Source organism: Diabrotica undecimpunctata, chromosome 8 (assembly GCF_040954645.1).
Source record: "Diabrotica undecimpunctata isolate CICGRU chromosome 8, icDiaUnde3, whole genome shotgun sequence".
Lineage (NCBI taxonomy): Eukaryota > Metazoa > Arthropoda > Insecta > Coleoptera > Chrysomelidae > Diabrotica > Diabrotica undecimpunctata.
Window position 1 is genome coordinate 139,835,565 of NC_092810.1, and position 24,370 is coordinate 139,859,934.

General features: G+C 31.1%; 1 protein-coding gene across 1 annotated transcript; it reads right to left on the bottom strand.

The window, feature by feature from the left end:
* Positions 1 to 179: 179 nt before the first annotated feature.
* On the bottom strand, positions 180 to 23,918 carry LOC140448107 (lipase 3-like). Its single transcript, XM_072541175.1, has 5 exons — positions 23,779 to 23,918; positions 17,246 to 17,521; positions 11,206 to 11,531; positions 8,571 to 8,818; positions 180 to 830 (listed from the first exon to the last, which is right to left on the bottom strand). Exons 2-5 carry the CDS (start codon positions 17,509 to 17,511, stop codon positions 393 to 395), a joined length of 1,278 nt encoding a protein of 425 aa, XP_072397276.1. The 5' UTR covers positions 17,512 to 17,521; positions 23,779 to 23,918; the 3' UTR covers positions 180 to 392.
* Between the last annotated feature and the right edge of the window lie 452 nt (positions 23,919 to 24,370).

Here is a 24,370-nt window from a genome sequence, read left to right on the forward strand (position 1 = left end):
AATAGAAAGAGTCATGTCTATATAAAAAGAAGAAGAAAAAGAAGACTTTTTGGTTCCTATTGCTGCATTTTTATTTTTTTTTGTTCGTATTTTTTCAAAACCTAATTTATTAATTACTGCCATGTTCAATAAAGTTAGATCTAGTATTTGGGTATGGATATAAGAATAAAAGTCACAGATTAAAAATAATTTAAAATATTTATTTGAAACAATATCTAAAAAATTTTCATTTAGTAAATTGAATAATATAAATTTTAATAAAATACATAATTTTCACACCAGAAGTAAAAAATGTTTTTGATGTGAAGTATCACTAATGTTATAAAAATATTTAAAATTCACAATACAAATTAAAACAACACAACGTTTAAAAATCCCTGCTTCTAAGAACATTAATTTTCTGTAAGGATTTTGGTAATTAGCGGGTAGATTAGCCTTGGTGCATCTTTGCCAAAGAGATAATCAAGATGATTACAGTTTTTCAGCGGGGCCTCAATCTTCACCACATTTGGAAGTGCATTTTCCAATCTTTCAACATCTATATCAGATGATAACCAATCGTTTTTACTGAAGATCAAAGTAATTTTTGTTGTTATTTTATTCAATTCATAATCTGGTGGAGTAAGCCGGCCTAAGTAAAGTTTGTTGTTTTTCATAAGCCCGTAATCGTACCTACAGAATCTGTGAGAATTGACTTCTTGTCCGTAATGAATGATTTGACGGGTTGCTGCTCCAGCTGGGTAATATGTCATAATCGGTGGGATGTCATCGTTGTTCATTTGATCTGCATTAAATCCAGCCATTAGAAATAGTACGTTCTTGCATATTAACTGTAACAATAAGAAATATTCATTATAAAACACGAAACCAACAAAAAGGTTATTTGCACGTCAACTATGCAAAGTTAGCAAAACATTTGAAGGAAGGTTAAACAATATAATGGAACAAACAACAGCAACAACAAGCAGAGTATTATCAAGGAGGATTCAAAAAAGGAAGGTCAACTATAGACCAAATGTTAACAGTCAGGCAAACGCAGGAAAAATTCTACGAACAGAATACCGAACTTCATCACCTTCCTGTAGATTTCAAACAAGCGTATGACTCAATAATTAGAAATGAATTATATAGAATAATGCAAGAATTAAACGTACAAAAAATGGTAATCGAATTAGTAAAACTATGTCTAACTAACACCAAAGCAAAAGTAATAATTCAAAATCAACTGTCCGATAAATTTAATATTAATGAATTGTCAACATGACAATTCATATAGATAGAGAAAGTACAATATTTACAAAGATCAACCAAATCGAATTATGCTAATACAAATTATGACAACACATGGGAAATTAAACCTTATTCAGATATATGCGCCAACCGCCGATAAAACAGAGGAACAAATTGAAAAATTTTAAGATTACTTTCAAAACACCCTACAAAATACAACATCTAGAGATATAACAATAGTCATAGGTGATTTTAACGCCAAAGTTGGAGAAGGAAGATGTGAGTCTACTGTAGGACCATATGGACTCGGTGTTCGAAATGAGAGAGGAGAATTCTGCCAAGAACATAATCTTGCGGTAATGAATACTTTCTTCAAACTGCCTAAACGACGCCTTTACACTTGGAAATCGCCAGCTGACAAGGTCGATAAAATCGTTAGAAACCAAATTGACTATATTTTAATAAACCACAGATACCGAAACGGAATACAATCGGTGAAAGCGTACCCAGGTGCAGACGTGGCGTCGGACCACAATCCTCTTGTAGCAAAATTCCAACTTCACTTAAAAAAGATACAAAAAAGCTACAAAAGTGATAAACTGAACATACAAAAATTAGAATCAGAAGACGTCAAAGAAAAACTGAAACAAGAAATTAATGCAAACCTAGAATCCATACCGGAATCAATTGATGGTGATGTAGAACAACAGTGGCAATTCTTTAAAAATGCAATTATCGAACCAAGTCTCAGATAACTCACAACAACCAGATGCAAGAAAGGAGATTGGATGACAGAAGAAATCTTGGAAATGACGGAGAACAGAAGAAGGCAAAAGAATATTAACATAACTCAGTATCAACAGCTGCATAATCAAATAAGAATGAAAATCAGAGAAGCTAAAGAGACTTATTTCGCTGGAAAATGCCAAGAAATAGAAGACTTACAAAACAAATATGATAACTTCAATCTCCATAAGAAAGTTAAAGAATTAGCTGGGTAGCAAAACAAAATACCTAAAGTATACTATTGGACAAACAAGGAAACAGAATAATGGAGACAGAACAAAAATTAAAAATTAGGAAGATGGAAAGAATATATAGAGGAATTATTCCATGACCAGAGACAGGAAAATATATATATATATATATATATATATAGAAAGAAGTAAACGTTAAATAGTGGGTTTGCAGCAATAGAAAATGAAACGAGTACTCTTTTAAATTTTTATTCCAAACTTTCGGACATTGGTTATGTCCTTCATCAGGGAGCTACAAATGTGATGAATAAATTGTTGGCGTTGGTATAATTAATTAAAAAATGTTTCTACTTACAAACTTAATGAGGTTGTATCAACGAAGATGTATTATAATGTTGATAAAATTTATCATAGTCTCTCATCTTTTTTCAATATATAAAAACTATTTTTATGTTTAAAAATTTTAAAAAATTACTATAAATCCAAAAACACTTAATTATTCTAAATAAATACATGACATTATTTTGACAAAATTCTTTTAAATGTCAATTGATAAATTATTGTTTGTGTTATTATTGCATTTATCTAGTAGTAACAAATAGGAGAACATTTCATTTAGATGACCAATATCAAATTTAAAAGAGTACTCGTTTCATTTTTTATTGCTGCAAACCCACTATTTAACGTTTACTTCCTTACGTTGTCAACAAATACTTCTGGTTCATTATATATATATATATATATATATATATATATATATATATATATATATATATATATATATATATATATAGATAATCAGAGTCAAGACGAGAGACCTGAAATAACAAAGTCAAAAGTTATGCATGCAGTAAAGTCCATGAAAAATAATAAAGCTGCTAGTCCAGATGAAATACCAAGTGAATTGCTAAAACTGGTCAATGAAAAAAACATAGATCTTTTAGTCCAACTACTGAACACAATCTATTCCACAGGAATCATTCCACGTGAAATGCTGACATCAACATTTATTTGTCTATCAAAGAAAGTAAATGCCAAAGAATGTAGTGATTATCGAACGATCAGTCTAATGTCACATACCTTAAAAACCCTGCTAAAAATCATCCATAATAGAATACAGGAGTGGGCACAAGAATGGAGTGGGCACAAGAGAGGCACTATTTTCTTTTAACGTGCTGACCCAAAGATGTTTGGATGTTAATCGAGATCTTTATGTATGCTTTATAGACTACAAGGCATTCCATAAGGTAAAACATGACTGACTTATAGAAGTACTCAAAAACAAGAATCTGGGTGTGAGGGATGTAACTTTGATATCAAATTTATACTACAGCCAACGATCAAATGTGAAAATTGGAAGAGAAGTGTCAGAAGAAGTGGAGATCAGGAGAGGGGTCAGGCAAGGTTGCATACTGTCGCCGTTATTGTTTAATGATTATTCTGAAGAAATCATATAAGAAGCTTTGGTAAACGAGACAGTCGGCGTAAAAGTGAACGGAAGTTTAATTAACAACATTAGGTATGCCGACGATACAGTCATAATAGCCGACAACTTGGAAGAACTAGAAAGAATAATGAACAAAATATTAAGATTTAAAGGAGAATACGGACTCTCTCTTAACATAAAAAAACCAAATTCGTGAAAATTAGTAAGAACAACAATACAAACGAAATATTAACGGTAGGCGGCCAGCAAATTAAGAGAGTAAAAAAAAATACTTACTTGGGAACGATAATCACAGAAAATAACGATTATACTGCAGAAATAAGAGTCAGAATTCAAAAAGCACGTGCCAACTTCGTGAAAATAAAAAATATTTTATGCAGCAAAGATCTGACATTGGCCCTCAGAATGAGGCTAATTAAATGCTATGTACACATATCTACTATGGAGCTGAATCATGGACATTAAACCGGAATACAATAAATCGACTTAACGCGTTTGAAATGTGGACATTTAGAAGATTGTTAAGGATTCCATGGGTACGAGTCACGAATACAGAAGTGTTAAGGAGAATAGGCAGAGAGAGGAAAATGGAAAATACAATAAAAGAAAGGAAATTGCAATATCTCGGACATGTGATGAGAGGCGAAAGATACAACATCTTGAAACTCATAATTTAAGAAAAAGAGGAGGGTAGGAGAGGCGTAGGAAGAAGACGCGTTTACTGGTTGAAGAACCTGAGAGAGTGGTTTGGTTGCAGCTCAAGGCAATTGTTCAGGGCAGCTGCCTCGAAGGTCAGAATAGCATGATGATTGCCAACCTTCGTCGCGGAGATATAACTTAAAGAAGAAGACAAAGTACATGAAAACAACTTGGGAAAAAGTAAAATGAGAGGCACTCATATATTTTTGAGCGGGCAAATATTTAAAAGATTAAACATTTCCAAATATTTGGGATCAATAGTTACAGAAGGAAATAAAAACAGTGATGGCGTAACTGCGAGAATTTCACCTGGAGACAAATGCTTATTCAGTCTACAGAATATTATAAAGTCAAAAATAGTATCTATTATAAGTTACCAATAAATAGATAATAAAAAATAAAAAAGATAAATATGTAGTAAACATGGAGAAGTTAAATAATTTTAGGTTCATATTTGGTATGTACTCAGCTCAAAGAGTCAAATGATTTAAAATAAAAATTTAAAATTAAACACTATAGCAAGGATAACTACATAACATCACAGATCATAAAGGATAAAAATACTAAAAACAAAAATACAAATAGAAACAAACCGTTGAAAAATTACAAGAGTGAGTTGGTGAAGTTCCTAAGTAGGAGTAACATCAGAGACTCTGTAAGTCAGCTTATATTATATCAATTATTAGTAATAAACAAAATTATCTATTTGACGACATAAGAAGAACCACCGAATATTTCAAATACAAGCAAGAATTTCTTATCTTTTTTGTTTTTGCACCGGCTTAATTGTCTTGTTATAGTTTGGATACAGAACCGCATTCAGATCTAATGACTAGTTTCAAAGTTTATTTAAATAGATGATATTAATTCCGAATTAGCTTAGGAAATGAGCTGTATTTTACCACCAACACTTAAAAAATCGTACTCATCAGTAACCAGAACTCTTAATTTTCCATCCAGAAATTAAGCTCTTGTATTTAGTTTATTAGAAAATGTAAAATTAGAAGATTATCTTGTATCACTAGGATCAATTACTTCTTCAAAAAATATATTGTTTTCTTCTCATATAGCTAACAACAGTATTTGTATTTATTTATCTAAGGAAAAATTAGTTGACAAATTTATCAATGTTCAAGGAAAAATCATGGTAAACAATCAAATAATACAAGGAAGAAGATTAATTACTCCTAGTGAACGACTAATATTATCCAATGTATGTCCAACAATTCCTCATAATACTCCAGAATCAGAACTACAGAAAATAACTAATGTCTCCCTTATTATTCCTTAGAATTGGCACATCTCGTCCCTAATTTCAACACGTACTAAGTTTTCGTAGACAGGTATATATTTCACCTTTAGTGGACCTAATACTTTCTGAATCCTTGTTAATTTGTCATGTCAATATAAACTATAGAATTTTTATGTCTGTAGACCAACACTCCTGTTATATTTGTAAAAAGATTGACCATATCGCCTCAACTGTCCTCAAAAAAAAACAATATCTCCAGTTCAATAATAAATAACACAGTGACTACAGCAGACATTATAACCGAAGTAACACAACACTCAGCACAAATCCATTCAGAACCAAATTATTTGGTACAAGACACTCAATCTAAACCATCCAAAAATAAAGATGTAGATGTAAATAAACCAAGGCCAAAAACGATAACCCGCTTACAAATGAAGGTATAAACATTAATGAAACAGGATCAAAAACTAATGAGTCATTGATCACTTTACCAATTAGCACAGAACCTACACTGCAAACACAGAGCAAAACATCTTTCTCCGAAACAGTTAGACCACCTGAAACTCCTGAATGCTTTATACGGCCTACTAAGGATACACGTTCAAAAACGAAGAGAACTATCCCAACAATAGATCCCATTGATATACAGAAATTAATGCAGCAAACAAAAGTATTTTTTATGTATGTCAAAATCTGTATATATGAGCGGCGCTAATAACCACATAGGTTGATGCGCCTTAATTGTAAATAAAAAAAATAGAAACAATATTTATACTCTGATGAAAAACATACAAGAGAAGTAAAGGAATTCTGCGGTTTGAGAATCTTGTTGAATGCCATTGGCGGCAAAATAGCAATATACAAAAAAGAATAAGACATACATTACATACAGACATACAATACATTTGACTGCTTAGATGTAAGAAGCCTAAGAGGGGCGGATGGAGACACTGATCATCTTCTGGTAAAAACAAAGATAAGAACAAGAATAGCGTCCCAAAAATCCACAAGAATACACTAAGAATATTATGGAATACCGAAGTTTTGAGGAATAATGATACATGGCAGAAAAATATAAAATTAACTATTACAAGCGTCTTTAATGAAATACTAGGACACAAAAAGAGAATAGCAAAAAAATGATTTGATGACGATTGCTTGTAATCCATAAAGGAAAGAAACATGGCTAGAAGCGATATGCTAAAAAATCCCTCGCATAACAATAGTGTAAGTTATAAACAGACAAGATCAGAGGCAAGAAAAATTATGAAAAGGAAAAAAAGGAGTACCATCAGAGATATATAGAAAAATCAGAAAAACAATCAAGTAAGACGATTCTTTAAATGAGATTCAGAGATCAAGGTAAAGTATCAAGCAAGAACAGGAAACTTTTTTAGAACGACAGCGAACAATTTATTACTGATGACAAGGAAATCCTAAAAATCTGAAAGGAATACTTCTATCAACTGTTAAATGACCAATTTAGCAAAAATATATCAAAAATTAAAGTGCATATAGCTGAAATAAAAAACCAATACCTGACATACGAAGAAGTAACCCAGGCAACTAAAAAACTTAAAAATAGTAAGGCACCACGCAGCGACGCCACGGTATATCCACACAGTGCTTAAAACACGGAGGAGAAGCGTTGTACAGATCCATATACAAGCAATTTCAAAGCATTTGGTGAGAAGAGACAAAGTTAGATGAACGAAAAGAAGGGGTCACTATCAATCCAGAGAAAAGGACACCAAAAGCAATGTATTAACTACCGGTGACTAACGCTCCTAAATACCACCTACAAGTCCTTGCAAACATTTTGCTAGAAAGAACCAGAAAAAATCGTTGAAGATTATCATTGCGGATTTAGATTGAGCTGCTCTACTATTGACCAGATATTTACAATAAAACAGATAATGACTAAATGCTGGTTTGATCGTAAGCAGCATCAGATGTTTATAGATTTTAAACAGGAATTTGATAGAGTATGCAGAGTTAGATTGTGGACAGCAAAGAATTTGGATTTCCAAAAAAACTAGTCAACTTGATATGGATCTATATGGAAAGGATATTATGTAAGGTGAAACAGACATATGAAATAAACGATGGACTAAAACAAGGAGATGCATTTTCACCACTACGTTTTAATTTAGCTCTGAAACACATAATTAGAAGTGCAGGTGTCGAAAACCCCCACTACAGTATTTCATTAAGAAGGACCAAACTTACTGTTGGCATTTTCAGACGATATCGATCTAATACGAAACACCAGATTAAGGATGAAGGAGAATTCCGTCAGATTCGAGAAGGAAGCAAAGAAGATGGGGCTCCTAATCAGTGAAAACAAAACTAAATATATAACTTTAAACTTTGAGTGCGTCAGAGAATTTAAGTATCTTGGAACAACTGAAGACGATAACAGATCACAAGAAATAAACAGGATACAAGCTGGCAAGAGATACAACGACAACAAAGAGCGACTATATATTTGGAAAAGAAAAATCCTAAGGAAGATCTGAGCCCATGCTTGATGAAGGAACAGGACAACACATAATATGAACTAACAAAGAGCTCGAAAAACTATATCGAGACGCCAAAATAATAAAAGAAATAAAGTCAAGAAGACTCCAGTCTAGACTCAAGTCCCAACTGAAAGAAAACCACCAGCTCGATTCCAGTGGCGAGCCAATATAGCAGAAGACTTTAAAGGTATGGGCGTGGAGAATTGGATAAGGAGATAACACAAGACAGAGAGAAATGGACGCATATTGTCGGGTCGGTTAAAACCCACGAAGGGTTGAATGCCACGGAGTAAGTAACGAAAATAAATTAAGAAACAACAAAAGAGTAATATCTTTGTTAAAAAAAATGTGAACATAAACAGCAACACTACAAGTATATTCTCAAAGTATAGCGATCAAAGGTGATGTAGAAAAATGAATAAAAATTGTACATAACTTACCTTACTCGCACCAGTATTCGAACAAAAAACATCGGTGAACAAATTAAGAAAGCCGTCTTCGGGCATAAATTCATTACGTCCTAATAACTGCAACAGTGTTCCAAATGGAAGAGTATTAAGAGCTACGAACTGAATTACAGGGCTGCTAAGATGGTTCATAAAACCAACAGGCGCAAGGCTGATGTGATGAATGATTTTCTTGTTGTATTCGGGTTTCATTGAAGTCATCACATAAAATGAAGTTGTACCTGTATTTAAAGAAAGCGATCAATTATAAGAATGCAACATTGTTAAACTAACACCTATCAACAAATTATAAACTTTTATTTTTTCTTCACAGTTTACATAATTATAGAGTGTTCTAAATATTATTGATTTAAATGTAAAGACAAGCGATTTTGTGTCACGTAAAATATACTGATGTAATGAATAAAATGCAAACATAAAAGCAGCTCATAGCCTCTTTCAATTTAAAATAAATGTGGAAAACATCAAATATCATCAAATACAGTAAAAAGCTATTATGTTTAAGGAGAACACTATTCTTGAAGTTTTTAAGTAGAAAAAACTTACAACATTTGTAGATAAACGTACTGAGAGTCTAACGGAAACTATTAGAGAGCTGTTGAGGACTCATTTTCCTGGCTTTTAAACAAATACTAGAGGATGACCCACAAAGTAATCACCTAAAGGATGCTCCAAGACCTATCTCCAAGACCAGACTCTATCTAGCCTCATGCAAATTTATCTTAACGAAATTAAACGTTGGTGCTCAAAGAAGGACTTAAATGTCAACCCCAGTAAAATGACTGTGATGCCTTTAACAAGTAGACGTAAATACAATTTACAGGCTCCGATTAAGAACGGTAGATATTATTTCAAAGAAGTAAAATATCTGTGGGTAACCCTAGATCAAAAACTCACCTGGAATAGTTATATCGAAAAAATCTTGTCGATAGCTTTGGTTACAAGTTGGACCTGCTATAAGACATTTGGGGCCTGAAACCGAAAATGACCCTCTGTTCATATAAAACGATTATTAGGCCAATGGTCACGCATTACTCGTATGGTGGTCAAAAATATATCAAACAACAGCTAACGCCAAGCTGCAAAAAGTGAAGCAACTAGCTTGTCTGAGAATCACAGGGGAAATGTCAACATGACCCACTGTGGCTCTAGGCGATGCTAAACCTTCCTCCCTTGTAGTTATGCATAAGGAGGGAGGCAATAACTATCGCCATAAAACTGCGATAGACACAAATATTAAGTGCTCACAAAAAACCGTCAAATGGGATCAGAAGTTTAACCGAAACCAGAAAAAGATGAAAATGAAAAGGGAGAAGTCGGAGTAACTGGGCCCAAATTCAGGCTATCCAAATCTTTTGGAAATGCCCCAACTATCATTCAGGCAGAAATACATGCTATAGATATTAGTGTCCAAGTATGTCTCAACCAAGACATTGGTAGGACAAAATACTTTATTTTATCACATAGCCAAGCCGCCTTAAAGGCTTTAAAGTCATTAACTTGTGAGTGAAAGTCAGTTAACTGACAATCCCTCAAGAAATTGGCTGAACGCAACAAAGTATATTTGATGTGGGTACCAGGTTACGAGTGAATTACATGAAATGATGAAGATAACAGCCTCGCAAAAAAAGGAGCTAATACTCCACTCCAGGGACCAGAACTCTTCTGTGGACTATTGAAAAGCCACATCGGAAAAGAACTCTGGACCTGGGAACTAAATCAACAAAGATCACACTGGTCTAACACATCAGGACAAAGGCAAGCAAAAAGATTCATAAGAGTGTCGCCTACTGTAACATACCGCCTTATCGAAATAAGTAAAAAATATATTAAAATGGTTATTGGCATTCTCATTGATCACTGCCCTCTGAGATATCATTAAAAAAAAATGGGGCAAATCAGATAGTGAAAGTTGTCGTTTCTGTGACAACGAAAAAGAAACAGCATAATATGCGTAGCAGTGTTCTGTAAACGACTAAAATTCCTAGTAGAAGTCAGTTTAGAGCCCTCTGATATAGGAAATAAGTCACCTAAAAAGCTAATCAACTTCATTAGAAGTATTGGCATCTTAGATTTTAACTAGATTAAGTTATGCACAAAAGATTTCTAAAGGTTGAAATGCGATGAGACTGCATGGCCTTAACGACCTCATATAATCTAATCTAGATTCAGCATGAAAAATTGCAGTTTCCTTTTCTTATTGTGCCGTCTTTTAACGAAGGTTGGCGATAACTTCTTTAAACGCTTTCCTATCTTTTGCAACATGAAATATCTGTTCAACACTGAAGTTAGTCCAATCTCTGACATTCCTCAGCCAAGATTTGTTCTTTCTTCTTAGGCTTTTTCTTTCCTCTACTCTTCCTTGCATAATGCCGTCTAGAAGACTATTTATCGTTTCGAAGTATGTGGCCCAGACATGATATTTTTCTTATTTTAATTGTGTCCATAAGCTTATTGTCATATCCAATTCGTGTTAACACTTCTTAGTTTGAGACTTTTGCAATCCAAGGAATTTTAAGAATACGGAAAAAAACATATGGCAAACACGTAATAGTGTAAAAAATATAGTGAAGAGTGTAATATATTTAAATAATATCTTTATATTTACCTTGAGAGTGTCCAACATGATACAGTTTTTCCTGTTTAGTTTCTTTAAGAATATAATCAATCATGGCGGGGATATCGTACATACCAATTTCATGCCAACTAAAGTCCCAAAATTCTGCATCTTTGTCGGGGTTGAGTTTGGTATGATTCCTTGAATAATAGTTACCTCTGCAGTTTGCTAGCCAAACATCAAATCCTTGATCAGCGAGCATATAAGCTAAACCTCGTTCTTTACCGAATAAAATCCAATCTGTACAACATGCCAAAAGTCCATGTTGCAATAACACCACTTTTGTTGGTTTTTTGTCAGTTTTTCCATAAGGAATTCTAAAAATTAAAGTTTTTTTTTAATTCAAACTAAACTTAGATAAAACATAAATGCGAGAAAATAAGTTAATTCAAAATTAACTAAAAGTAAAAACAGAATAAGATAATTACACCTTTTAAATCTAATTTCACAACATCGTCATTTAAACTGCAATCAAGTGTACCTTAGAAATTAAGAATAAACTAAAATAGATGCAGTTTAAAATTTTGTAACTCTCTACAAAGATTATATTCAGGTTTATACACCAACCACAGAATGATAAAACACATGACGTACTTGAGGAATCGTAAAAAAATGTACAAACATAAAATTACCAAAGAAACAAGATATTAACATCGTCCTAAGCCACGTCAATGCTAAAATAGACAGAAGCAAGTTCCAAAATGTAAAGTTCATTAAAAGAGCGACTTAGATGGTCTGGACACATAATACGAATGCCAAACAATACGATTGCTAAGAAGTTAACCACAGGAACACTTCTAGGAAAATGAAGCAGAGGCCGACAGCAAATTAGGTGGTTGGGAATATTAAAAATCAGAAGATGACAAGAGGCCGCTGGCCGCTAGAAACTAAACAGAATGACGACAAATCTTAGAGCAGACCAGGATCCACAAAGGATTATTGAGCCAAAGATGATGATGATGAACTTCCAAAATACCTTCAATAAAAGAGAATTTTGCCAAAAAAATATGGTAAGCAAAGGCTTAAACTATTTCCATGGAGGTTAGGCATCTGGACTTCAGCAGTGCACACAAAAAGCAATACGGAATTAAATAGACTATGGACAATATCATCACGTGATGATCGTGATGATCGCCAACATCCGGAACGGATAGGCACTTTAAGAAGAAGATAGACAATATTCTATTTAACTGCAGAGAATGCCTTAAAATAGATAGCCAAAAAAGATATAAAACCAGGTACACCAAGACGGTCATGGAGAGAAGATGTCAAAGATGCAATGACCGCCAGATGCTTATTAGGCATGAAATTAGGATGCGAGAAACGGCGCCAGCTGTAGAAGACTCACCTATTATATTAGATATACCAGAGATTAAAAATGTATCCCAGTACTGATGCAAACATCAACCACAATCCAGTAGTGGCAAATATTCGCACAAAAATTAAGGTGAATAAATATGTAAAACTCAAAACCCAACCTAGGTCTACTAAAAACAGATTAAAGTAGAATAAAGATAGAACTACTGTAAAGCTAAACAAAAAAAACTATTAGAAATACACCAAACACAACTAACTACTCAAAATATAAATATAACATGGAAAGAAATTCCGAAAACAGTAAGATTCCTTTGAGATGTACAAGAAAGTGAAAGAACTTTCATATGTCAATAAAAAAACAACATTGCCATGTCATAAATAGTTACGGACAGTTAATTTATAATACCAACGATAAAATACAAGAATGAAAAAATTTATAAAAGAGCTATCTCGAAGCTTACATCTCGAAGATGTAAGGCCAACGAGGTCTCGTTTTTATTTAGAAATTTCCGCTGAAAAGCAACTTTAAAATGATCATTTTCAACAATTCCATCTAAAAAAGGATATAATATTAGCATCTATGAAAACAAGAAGCTCCTTCAGGATGTGTACTATCATTAGAAGATCATTTGAAGGAGATTAATTTTGATACAGATGACGATGTGATTTTGCAAAATGAGTATTTACAACAGACCTTAACACCAGTGTAAAGAAGACAGAAGCAATTAAATATTCTCAGTCATTAATTAAGTTAATCCAAAAGTTTAGTGATATAAAATATACCGTAAGTTGAAAGAAAGAACTGTGAACAAGATGATTTTGTACTTCGAAATATTAATGGAAAAAGTATTCTAGTAACTTCATGACTCAAGAGCTTCGAATCAGAATATTTGGTTGTAAAGTAGATGCTGATTAAAACAAGATTATGATTCTACGCTTAGATAAGGCAAGAGAGGGAACGCGTAATCGTATGGAATTGACTGAAGCCTAAATTGGCACCAACCGTCACCAGAACAGTTGCCAGGTCATATTTTATTTCTTCAGTATATTGAGAATAATGGATATATATCAATAAATATATATTTTTTTAATTTATAATTGAACACTGACATAATGATCACTTTTTGAACATGATTTTATCATTGAATATTTTTTAGTAGATCGATATAGTGTTTCAGTAAATCAGTAAATTTAAGTTAAAATCAGCAGATCTACTGAAAAATTAGTAGACCTGGTAACCCTGCAAGAGGTAGTAATGGGCAACGTACAGTCACAAAACATGCGGTCACATCGAAACTGGCTTCACTTTTCGAAGGTTTATTAAATGAACGTTACCTCTCCTCTCTCTTTCCTTGTCTAAGATTCTACGTTTGTTCCTTGATGGAATAACAAAGGAATTATTTAAATCAAAAATATTGACATTTGGCTTAGATAATAGCTTTAATGTACGAAAAATTAATTTTTTAGAAAGTTTTTGTGAAACAGGTTGGCAGAAATATAGGGAAGCTTATTCTTCTAGGTATATAGGTCTTGTTAGATATGCATTTCATAAGAAAATTTAATATTAAATGTGAAAAATGACTTTACTATTGATCCTCTAATTGATTTAATTGTGTCAGACATGCCAATTTATATACAAGATAATATTGATAGAGCTGACGTACAACAATGGAAAAACTGAGAGATGAATTACGAAAACTGGAAAGTTTAATTATAAAACCAAAAAATAAATCACAAACAAAATCGGTTCTTGACCAAATACTTACCAAATCAAATATGTACATTACAATTAAAAGAAAAGAAACCTTGTCAATATTGTGATAAAAAAGAATTCCCTGGACGGTTTTATCCAGAAGAAGTATGCCGTTTAATACAAAGGGATAGAAAAACAATATAGGAAACAATAAATGAAACAGTAACTGACCAAAAAGCTAGATTTGCTGCCATTGATCAAATTAAAAATATTCCTAAATAATAAAGAATTTTTTTGAGCTTATGACCCATGCTCAAATGTTCCTCTTCTGAATTCGAAGGTGGCATAAATGTTAAGATTAGATATTCCTGAAGATATGGAAGGAATATGTTTGGATCTGATATTTAACTTGAATTAGATTCTTTTTGTGTTTTTTAATGAAATAAAATTTTAATTTAGAAGTTTATCAAAGATTGTATGCAAATATTGAAGAAAAGTTTGAAAAATTTAATAATATTATTAATATTACAGAATATTCAGTAAACTTTAATGAGGTAATTCCCATGGAGCTTTTGGAAGCAAAATTATTAAATAAATATGACTATATTTTTGCGAAACATAAATTTATCATTAAGCAGGTTCAAAATAATAAAGCACAAATTAAACATTTATATCAAATTTGTTGCAAAGAAGCATTATAGATGCAAAATAGATGACAAAAAAGAAATAGAATATCAAATAGGAAAATTGTTAAAAGCAAATTTAATCAGCTTCACAGTTTGAAGCCCTGATTACACTAGCTCTTAAAAAATATGAAGGCTGTAAAGCCAGATTGTGGATTGATTTTCGTGAATAAAACAAATTAATTATTTCTGAACCTTAACATTTTCCATTAATTGCCCAGACTTCAGCCAGAACAAGTACTGCTAAATTCTTTATTAATTTAGACTTTTTCAGCTTTTTGCTGTATTCCAGCTCGGATAAAAGATAAATATAAGACAGTCTTCATTACATAAAATGGTCAATGGCAATGGAAATGTTTAGCTTTTGGGCTTACAACATTCCCAGCCATATTTCAAAGAATTTTAGTAATATTATCATAAAACATCATATAAACTCATTTTGTATAAACTACATAGATGACATTTTAATATTTTCATTATCATTTGAAGAACACTTAGGAAGACTCATGGAAGCAGTTCTCGATGAGGGATTTGGACTAAAACTACTAAAATGTAATTTTGCAAGAGAGGAGGTGAGACATATTGTGCAGAACAATTCAGTTTGTCCATTATATAAGAATTGAATATCAATTAAAGATTTTCCAGCAACAGACACGAGAAAAAAAAATACGACAGTTTTTGGGAAAAGTAAATTTTTACCAGAAATATATAGCAAATTCAGCTAGGTTATTAATGCCATTACTTAATTTACTTAGAAAAGATATCAAATTTCAGTGGTCTTTGAGCTGCCAAACAGGTTTTGACAGGGTTAATATTATCCTTTACTCGGGACCTATTCTATCGATTTTGACCCAAATGGTCTTGCAACTATATATATACAGATGCAAGTATTTTAAAAATTGGTGCAGTTTTGAAACAAAAACAAAGAGATGGAGAAATGAAACCAGTAGCTTACTTTTTCGATTAAAGAATTTTTTTAGTTACTACTGATCATAAGCCCCTTAAGGGAATTACGAACTTGGAAAGATGAATCTGAAAAGAAAATGTAGAAGCCGACTGTGCTAAAGTGCTAAAACATTTATAAGAAAAGTAAACCTAGTTACACTAACAGAAATAAAACAAAATCGAAACAATAATCGACAAATGATAGACAATACAAGGGGAATAATTTTTAACAAAGATGTATTTTATAAATTAAGGAAGAATGAAAAAAAAATAATTTTATCCAAAGATTTTCGAATAGAGTTAATATCAAAAGTTCACAAATTTTATGGTTATATTTGTGCTGGTAAAATAACAAATAAAATTAGAAATTTTTACTACATTAAAAATACGGATTCACTGGCAAAGATTATCTGACAAAAATGCGAGATCTGCCGTAAAAATAATAGGTCCAAAATATGTACTTTTGTCACAATTGGGTCCGTCAAAAGAACTATTTGAGATAATGTTCTTAGATACAATAGGAAGATCATCATGAGGAGGCAGTCGATCGTCAAAAAAATACCTCCAGTTACTTGTAGACCACTTTACCAAATATGCATTTGCCGTTACGTCTAAAATTTAGACGGCAGATAATTTCACAAAATTAATTGCCCAAATTCAAGATAAAGATCCCATAAAAAAATTATTAACAGATCAATATTTAGAAGTCATATGAAATATTTAAATATTCAATTAAACTTTACAGCAGTAGACTGCTGATTCTCGAATGGCTTAAACGAAAGACTTTCAAACATTAGTGGACAGAATAAGATGCAAACAAAATGAAGCCAGATTAGAGTATAGATGAACGCAATAAAACAGATCACTGCGTAAATGGATATGGACCAGAATATGAGCTTTTCGGAAACTCATCCGATTGTTTTCTAGGAAGTGTTTGAAGTGACAAACTTACAAAAAAATAAACAAGCAGCCTATAAAAATTCGGTACTAAAAAAGTAAAGAATTTAATTATTTTCATGTTTCAAAACTAATGCCTTGTGATAAACCATAAAGCATCTTTAAACATAAGTGGATACATAAGAAAACATAGAAATTATCAGGAGGGAGGTACAAGAATCAAATAGGTCACATAACAATTAACTATTTTAAAAGTTAAATTAAAAACCAATGTAGTTAAAAACACAAAACATTTATAGGTAAAATTTTTACATGATTATTAAAAAAACAATAATTACTTGTTAGAAACCACTTAAAAGTGCAAATGAAATTAAATGGAAATATATGAAACACAGCTTGAGTTACAAAGAAAACAAAGAAAAAAGTTGCAAATTACAAGGATAGTACTAGGCTATAAAGGTTTAAATTATTTGAAATTATATTAAAGAGATCTTACCTGTACATATTTAGAATATAGTTGTCTTCAGTGGTAACATAATGACTTTCGACTGGATACTCTTCAGCTCGGACTAGTTCCTCTATTGTTTTCCTAGGAACTTTTAGAGAGTCGGGTATAGACGCTGTACTGCCTTCCCCGATTTTTGTTAGGCCTTCTACTGCGTCAGTAGCTTTCTTGGTTAAATCAGATATACTCTCCAAAGGATTAAATACATTTGCTCTAGTGGCCGTCATCACGGCTAAAAGAAGTACTGCAGACTTCATCGTTTCTCACCTGAAATAATTTTTATGCTAATTAATTGTAACAAACTGGGTTAAATTTAGAGAATTTGTACATAAATGTCCAAGGTGTGCAAGATGATTCAGATATATAATAAACTATGTTGTTGCAAATACAAAACTGAATTCACTAGTACAGGGGAGTTCTCACAGGAAACGACATTAAGTCAGATCACTTTTTAGTCATCTCCAAAATAACCTTATTATCTAGATGAGAAAAAAAATAGACAAAAAAATATGTAGATATCTCCCAACAGAAAACATCTAGAAGATAGTACAAACAGGTAACTGCAGGAAGAACTACTGCAAATAACACTGAAAAAAATAATCAGAATTACAGAAGATCAAACATTAACCTAACCTTAACCTTATTTTAGAAAAACTGGAAAAGGTATATACGCAAATCACAAACTTGGAAAAGTCACTTGGAATATTCAACTAGCCAAACTGAAAAGTTTACAATATATTTAATGTACTAACATTAGTTTATGACTCATTAATATTTTTTACAGCATAGAAAATTTATTTTATTTAAAATTTAAGTAAAAAAAAATATTGGAAAACATAAATTAAAACAGCAGTTACTCACATAACAAAATCAGTCCATTGCCGATAAATTCCTCTACACAATCTTCTCTTACTGAAGCTGAAACGTCTAGAAAAATTATTACGTCTCTATCAAATAAGCATATTCCGGTAAACTGTGACCTAGCCAATGAAACTTAAATGGATACCTTAGATCAAGATACATCCTCATCCCAGCACCCTAAACCAAACGTATCTGAAATAATATCTCCCCCATAAGAGATAACGAAAATGCCTTCGTTGAACTAAACCCACAAAGCAAAAAACCAAAAACTCAACAGGGAAACAACAGAAACCTAGTAGAAGATTTTACCAAATGCACCAGTCAATTCTTTAAAGAAAACTTCAACAATGGATACTTAACACAGGAAGAACTTATTTACTTCTTTGAAAATGCGCATTACAACAATAAAAGACGTTCTAAGTGAACATAGTGACCACAATCCTACCATACTTGTTTTGGTTTCCTCAGGACTAATCATCAAAATCTAATTGTATTCTTTTTTTTACATTTATGTTATCTGTAAAATCGACCATTGCTAATAACCCTTGTGGTTGAAGCAGTTTCAAATAAAAAAAATCAGTCCAAATGATCAAAAATCAAGATGCGTTTAAAATATACATTATTAAAAATGTATCCATGTATATTTATACAGAGTGGTTCTTAAGTAATTGTACAAAAAGAAACCATAGATTCTACGCTTTAAAATATTGCGATTTAAGTCAAATTGCTTTAATAAAATGTTGATATTAAGAAAGATACAGGGTGTTAAAGTGGAAATTAAAAATTTTAATTTTCACTATAACTTTCATGTTTGTGAACATCAGTGGCGCACCGAGGGGGGATGGGGGTTTGGGGGTTAAACCCCCCCCCAGACCCTATTTCGACACTGTTACTTACACATTTTAAGGACTCAAAATGGAGGTAACATCATAAAAAAATTTGGTGACCAACCAAAACCCCCCCCCAGAGGTAAATTCTAGGTGCGCTACTGGTGAACATTTATGTATATAAATTCATAACTAAGTACTATTGATCATCAGAAATTATAATCTGATGCATACTTTAATGTAGCTGATAGAGGGCGCCACATGTGCCACATATGTGGCATACATTTGCACTTAACTTTTTTGCTTTTTACTCCAGGCAACGAAAGAAAATTAGACAAAAATATCAATACTTTTGAATTTTAGTATGAAATGCCTTTAATAAAGTTAATAGTTAACGAAATATTAAATAAAATAAACATATTAGCAGGATAAAATAGTAGGATTTGACAAAATAACAGAATAATTGGATTTTACATCAAACATTTTACGTTTTGTATTAAATTAATGTGCAAATGTATTCCACATATGTAGCATATGTGGCGCCCCCTATCAGCTACATTAAAGCATGCACCAAATTGTAATTTTTTATGTTTAATAGTACCCAGTTATGAATTTTGATACATAAATGTTTACAAACGTAAAAGTTATAGCGAAAATTAAAATTTTAAATTTCCACTTTAACACCCTGTATCTTTCTTAATATCAACATTTTATTAAAGCAATTTGGTTTAAATCGTCATATTTTAAAGTGTAAAATCTACGGTTCTTTTTTGTACAATTACTTAATGACCACCCTCTGCTATGTAAAGTAAATCTAAGCATTCTACATATAAAAGATTGACATTGGGAATTTAAGTAGTTTTTTTTTTGGTATAGAAAACCAACCATAACAAATCTTCAGTTTCCATTGCGATTGAGAGCGTCTAGAATAAAGGTTGTCAATAAAGAACTGTTTTCCTGTGAAACTTCTAGAACTAAATAATATCTGAATAATAAATATTTGAAAATAAATATTATAGGCATATAGATAAAAAGCTAAATTGTACATGCATCAGAATTCAACAAAAACACGTCTTTTTCAAACTGATTCAAAGAATATATACAAAAAAAATAGTTCCTTTATGTAATATAATAAAAAGCATTGAAAAAAATTAAAATCTCGTGTTTTAAGAAAGAAAACTGGGTATAGAGGTAATATTGAATTAATATCAAAAATATAAAAGATGTAGAAGGCTAGAAACAAATAGCTGAAAACGAAAGAAAAATTTATTTTAATTACCCTTTTTCTATACTACGTATCCTACTATTAAAACTTAAAAGATAAAACTTTCAAATACGATTGGCAAATCTTCAGAACGAAGGTGTAATTTCACTGATAAAAAGTTTTTATACTAGACTTGCAAAACTAAAAAACTACTTTGTATAAAAAAAGTGTAATACAAAAAACAATTACATATGTTTTATAAATACGCGTTAAATAGTATGAATTAAATCACAAGTTAATAAAATTTATCACGTAGCGGGTTGAAAATATAAATTATTTTAACTTAATACCAGTCCAGGGACTTCAAAATAGACAGATATTTGATGAAGTTTTCATTAATACATATCTATAATACGTTTTTTGCAGAAAACTCGGCATTATTTTTTATTTATTGAGAATCCTTGAGAAAGGTATCTATATATGTACTTAAATATAAATATTTTATCTGCTAATACATGAAAAAACAACTTAATTTTTACCAAAGTTATAAACAATTAACTATTTTGCCGATTTTGAAGCAACAAATTAACTTAAAACAAAAAATTGGAATACGCCATTTTGAATGTTTTTTATTCTTAACATATAAAATGTTTATATTATAAATAAAAATACCTGTTTATCGGTAAGTAAAACTTTGTTTTTAATAATTAAAAAACACCGCAATTTCTATAGAAAACATGAAGGTTTTCTTATAATAGGTATATGCTAACAGAAAAACTCGGCAATTGCGTCAATTTTGGTCTTGGTTAAATATCTTGTTATTGTGAACTCCTGAAAAATACATATTTTCCTAGACTGTAAATTAAAGTTGATGAATACTGAAAAATCTGTTAGTTTATGTTGTGGGACCACTCCCGTAGGAAAAATGTTTGTGATTCGGTTTCTTTGCGGATTCTCGTTTTAAAATGTCCCCTTTAAAAAAATCTAAAGGATGCCAAGTGAAATTATTGGGCAGAAATTGTTTAAAAAAAATTTTTTAACAAATTCAAAAAAACACCTTTATCCGCTTTAAGATTTTTGTGTTTTAAACAAAAAATTATTCTTGTCATTTTTCTCTAAAGTTCACAGTTTATAGGCGAGCGGTTTACCCCTATAAGCAGAGCATCAACCGACTAAAATTCTTTTTGTATTTCTAATGCACCAAACCTTTTTTATTCGATTCTATATATTTTTCCAAGATGAAATGTATTTTTTTTTAATTTTTACAAGTGGGCCGGCAATTGTCATTAACAAATTACTTATACAAAAAAGCAACTTCACCGAATTGTTTCGGAATCAATTTTTTTAGGTGTATCTCATCAAAATAAACACTTTTCTGATAAGTTTTCGAAGAATGCTTCCTTTTCGAGTTATTTGTTTTTTTTTGTTGAAAAAATGCCGTAATTAGCGATTTTTGGGATTTTTTTTCTAAAAAACTACTAAATGAATTGCAATTTTACAAATAGCTTTATAATCTTTAAACCGTCGAGTATAAGTTAGAATATTTTGACAAGGATAAATGGTTTCTATCTCGCTAAAAACGTGGACATAAATATTTCGAATATGCCTTTCGAGAGTATCCCGCTAAGCGTGTACAGCGGTTGAGGTGCTGTAGGCGCTAAAAAAAATGCATCTAATGAAAAATGACCACCTTCGAAACCAGCATTATTACAACATTACTTAAGAGCAAAGTGGCAAATAAATGAATGGATTCAAGCAAAAAACAATATTACTTCATCTCTTGATCCATTAACCCATGGTTGGACAATGGAAAATAATTGTTTCGATTTTAATTATTTTGAAGGCGAAACTAGTTTAGATATGTTACAAAAGTATTTCTGCTCATGTACCGGAAAATGTTCTACGAAAAATTGTAATTGTATTTCCTATAATTTAGAATGCTGCGCAGTATGTGCATGTACACCAGAGAATTGTAAAAATGTTAAAGACGACTCTATTGAAGACAAGAAATCAGCTTATTAGATGGAATTCCTGTTGCTGTTGACGAAAATTTTCAAATTATTGACAATGAAAACGATGTATAATTAATATTATATTTTAATTTTATTATATTTTTCAATGAAAATTAATTATATATTGCTTAATGTATTTCACTGTAATAAAACATTCAATAATATAGTCACCACGTATATTAAAAGAAAAATTACATTATTATAGCATTATAAAAAATTAATTTTAATTGTTTTAATTATATGTCTATATAAAAATAATTAGAAATATCTTTTTTTTAATAAATTGTACGTAATATTTGTATTGAATTAATTTTTTAAATTTAAACAAATATTTCTACGTGCCGCACGCCTGTATCGCCGCAACCGCTGTACACACTTAGCAGTAGTGTACGTGAAATGGAATCTTTGCTGTCTTTTTCATTTTATTCGGATCTACTCTGTATGAGTACAAGAAACCAATTCGCTAACGATTTCTGCTTAGTTAAGGAGACATGTCGTGGAATGCAAATTTTAGATTCCCCATGTCTCTATTAACATCTTTATCAACGTCTGTTATACCTTGCATTTATAGAAGGTTTAGATTAAAGCAGAAATCTGAATTGTGTTTCGAAACTATTTTACGGATTTAATATCAGATGTCGCTATTGCGTCCGTTTCGAAGCCATTTTATTGTTGCTTCCCAAAGACAGGAAAGATCTATTTTTCACGTTGAGAACGCCTATGAATAACTGTTCTGATGAGCTTTATTAAAGCGAAATACGTATAAACAGATACATAGACGATTTGTACGTGAAATGGAATCTTTGCTGTATTTTTCATTGAATGTTTAAACTTTAATTTACTCATGTGGAAACTTCAAAAATAATAATTTACTTATTTATGAGATTTTTGAAGCCTTGAAATGTGTATTTTCGCATTTTTAAAATTTTAAATCGCTTAAAACTCGAAAGCAGCAACTTTAGAGAAAAATCACAGGAGACCTTTTACCTTTTGTGTTTAAAATGATAAATAAATTTAAAAAAATATTTTTTAAGCAAAAAAGGTGATTTTTGGAATTTGTGTACCAAAATTGCGTAAAAAATATCTGCCCAAAAATTGTTTAAACAATTTCTGCCCAAAAATTTCGCCCGGCACCCATCAGATTTGTTTAAAGGGGACATTTTTGAACAAAAATCCACAAAGAAACTGAATTAAAAACATTTTTCCTACGGGAGCGTACTCACAACATAAACTCTGTAGTTGAATGAACATACGAATGAAATACAAAGAAAAAATGGTTAAGGCATGCCAAGTTAACAATGAAAGAATAAATTTCTTTTAACTTTATAATAGTATAAATTAAATAAAAATGCATGGATACCGAAAAATATGTAGTTGAATAAGAATAGGAATCAAATACAAAGAAGAAAAAGGTTAACACGTGGCGAATTGACATTACATAAAAAAAATTAGGTATTTTAATTTAATTTGGTCTTTATACACTACAAAATGTACCGGTAAATATTCAAATAAAACTAAAAATTCGATATATATATATATATATATATATATATATATATATATATATATCTTTGTATAATTTTAGAAATGTTTATAAGATAATTTGAAATTATTACTTACTTTTAACAGCACTATGTATAAAAACTGGTTAAAAAAACAAACTTTCTAAAACAGTAAAAACTCTGAGGTAGACGCCTCAATCAGCATGAATTGAAACAGAAGCAAAGAGGAGGTATCTGCTTGTTGCTAAGATTTTAAAGCTTCAGTAGCACTGAAAAAGATTTGCAAAAACTTAAGACGTTAATATATTCAATAGGCCAGTACAATCGAAATACGTTCGATAGTCTGTAAGTATTAGACATATTTTTACCGTATATTATTTTAAAATTTTAAAAATTAAAATAATGCAAAAAGTAATAAATAAAAATGAAGAAATGACGAATAAGGTAAAACAAACTGAAAATTGTTATTTTTGATAGAGATAAGCCACAATTTTACTTTAAAATTTTAATAAATAATAAATTGCATTAAAGTACCGCAAGATAATAGCTTCAGTCCAATAACAAACTGAAAGTATTAAACAACTCAAGAAGATAAAGGGAGAAAAGCGAAAATTAAAAAATTAAGTAAAACGATGACAAGACAGAATGAAACAACTAAAGAAAATTAGAAAAGGAAAAGATTGATTATATCGGAATTAAGAATGGATACA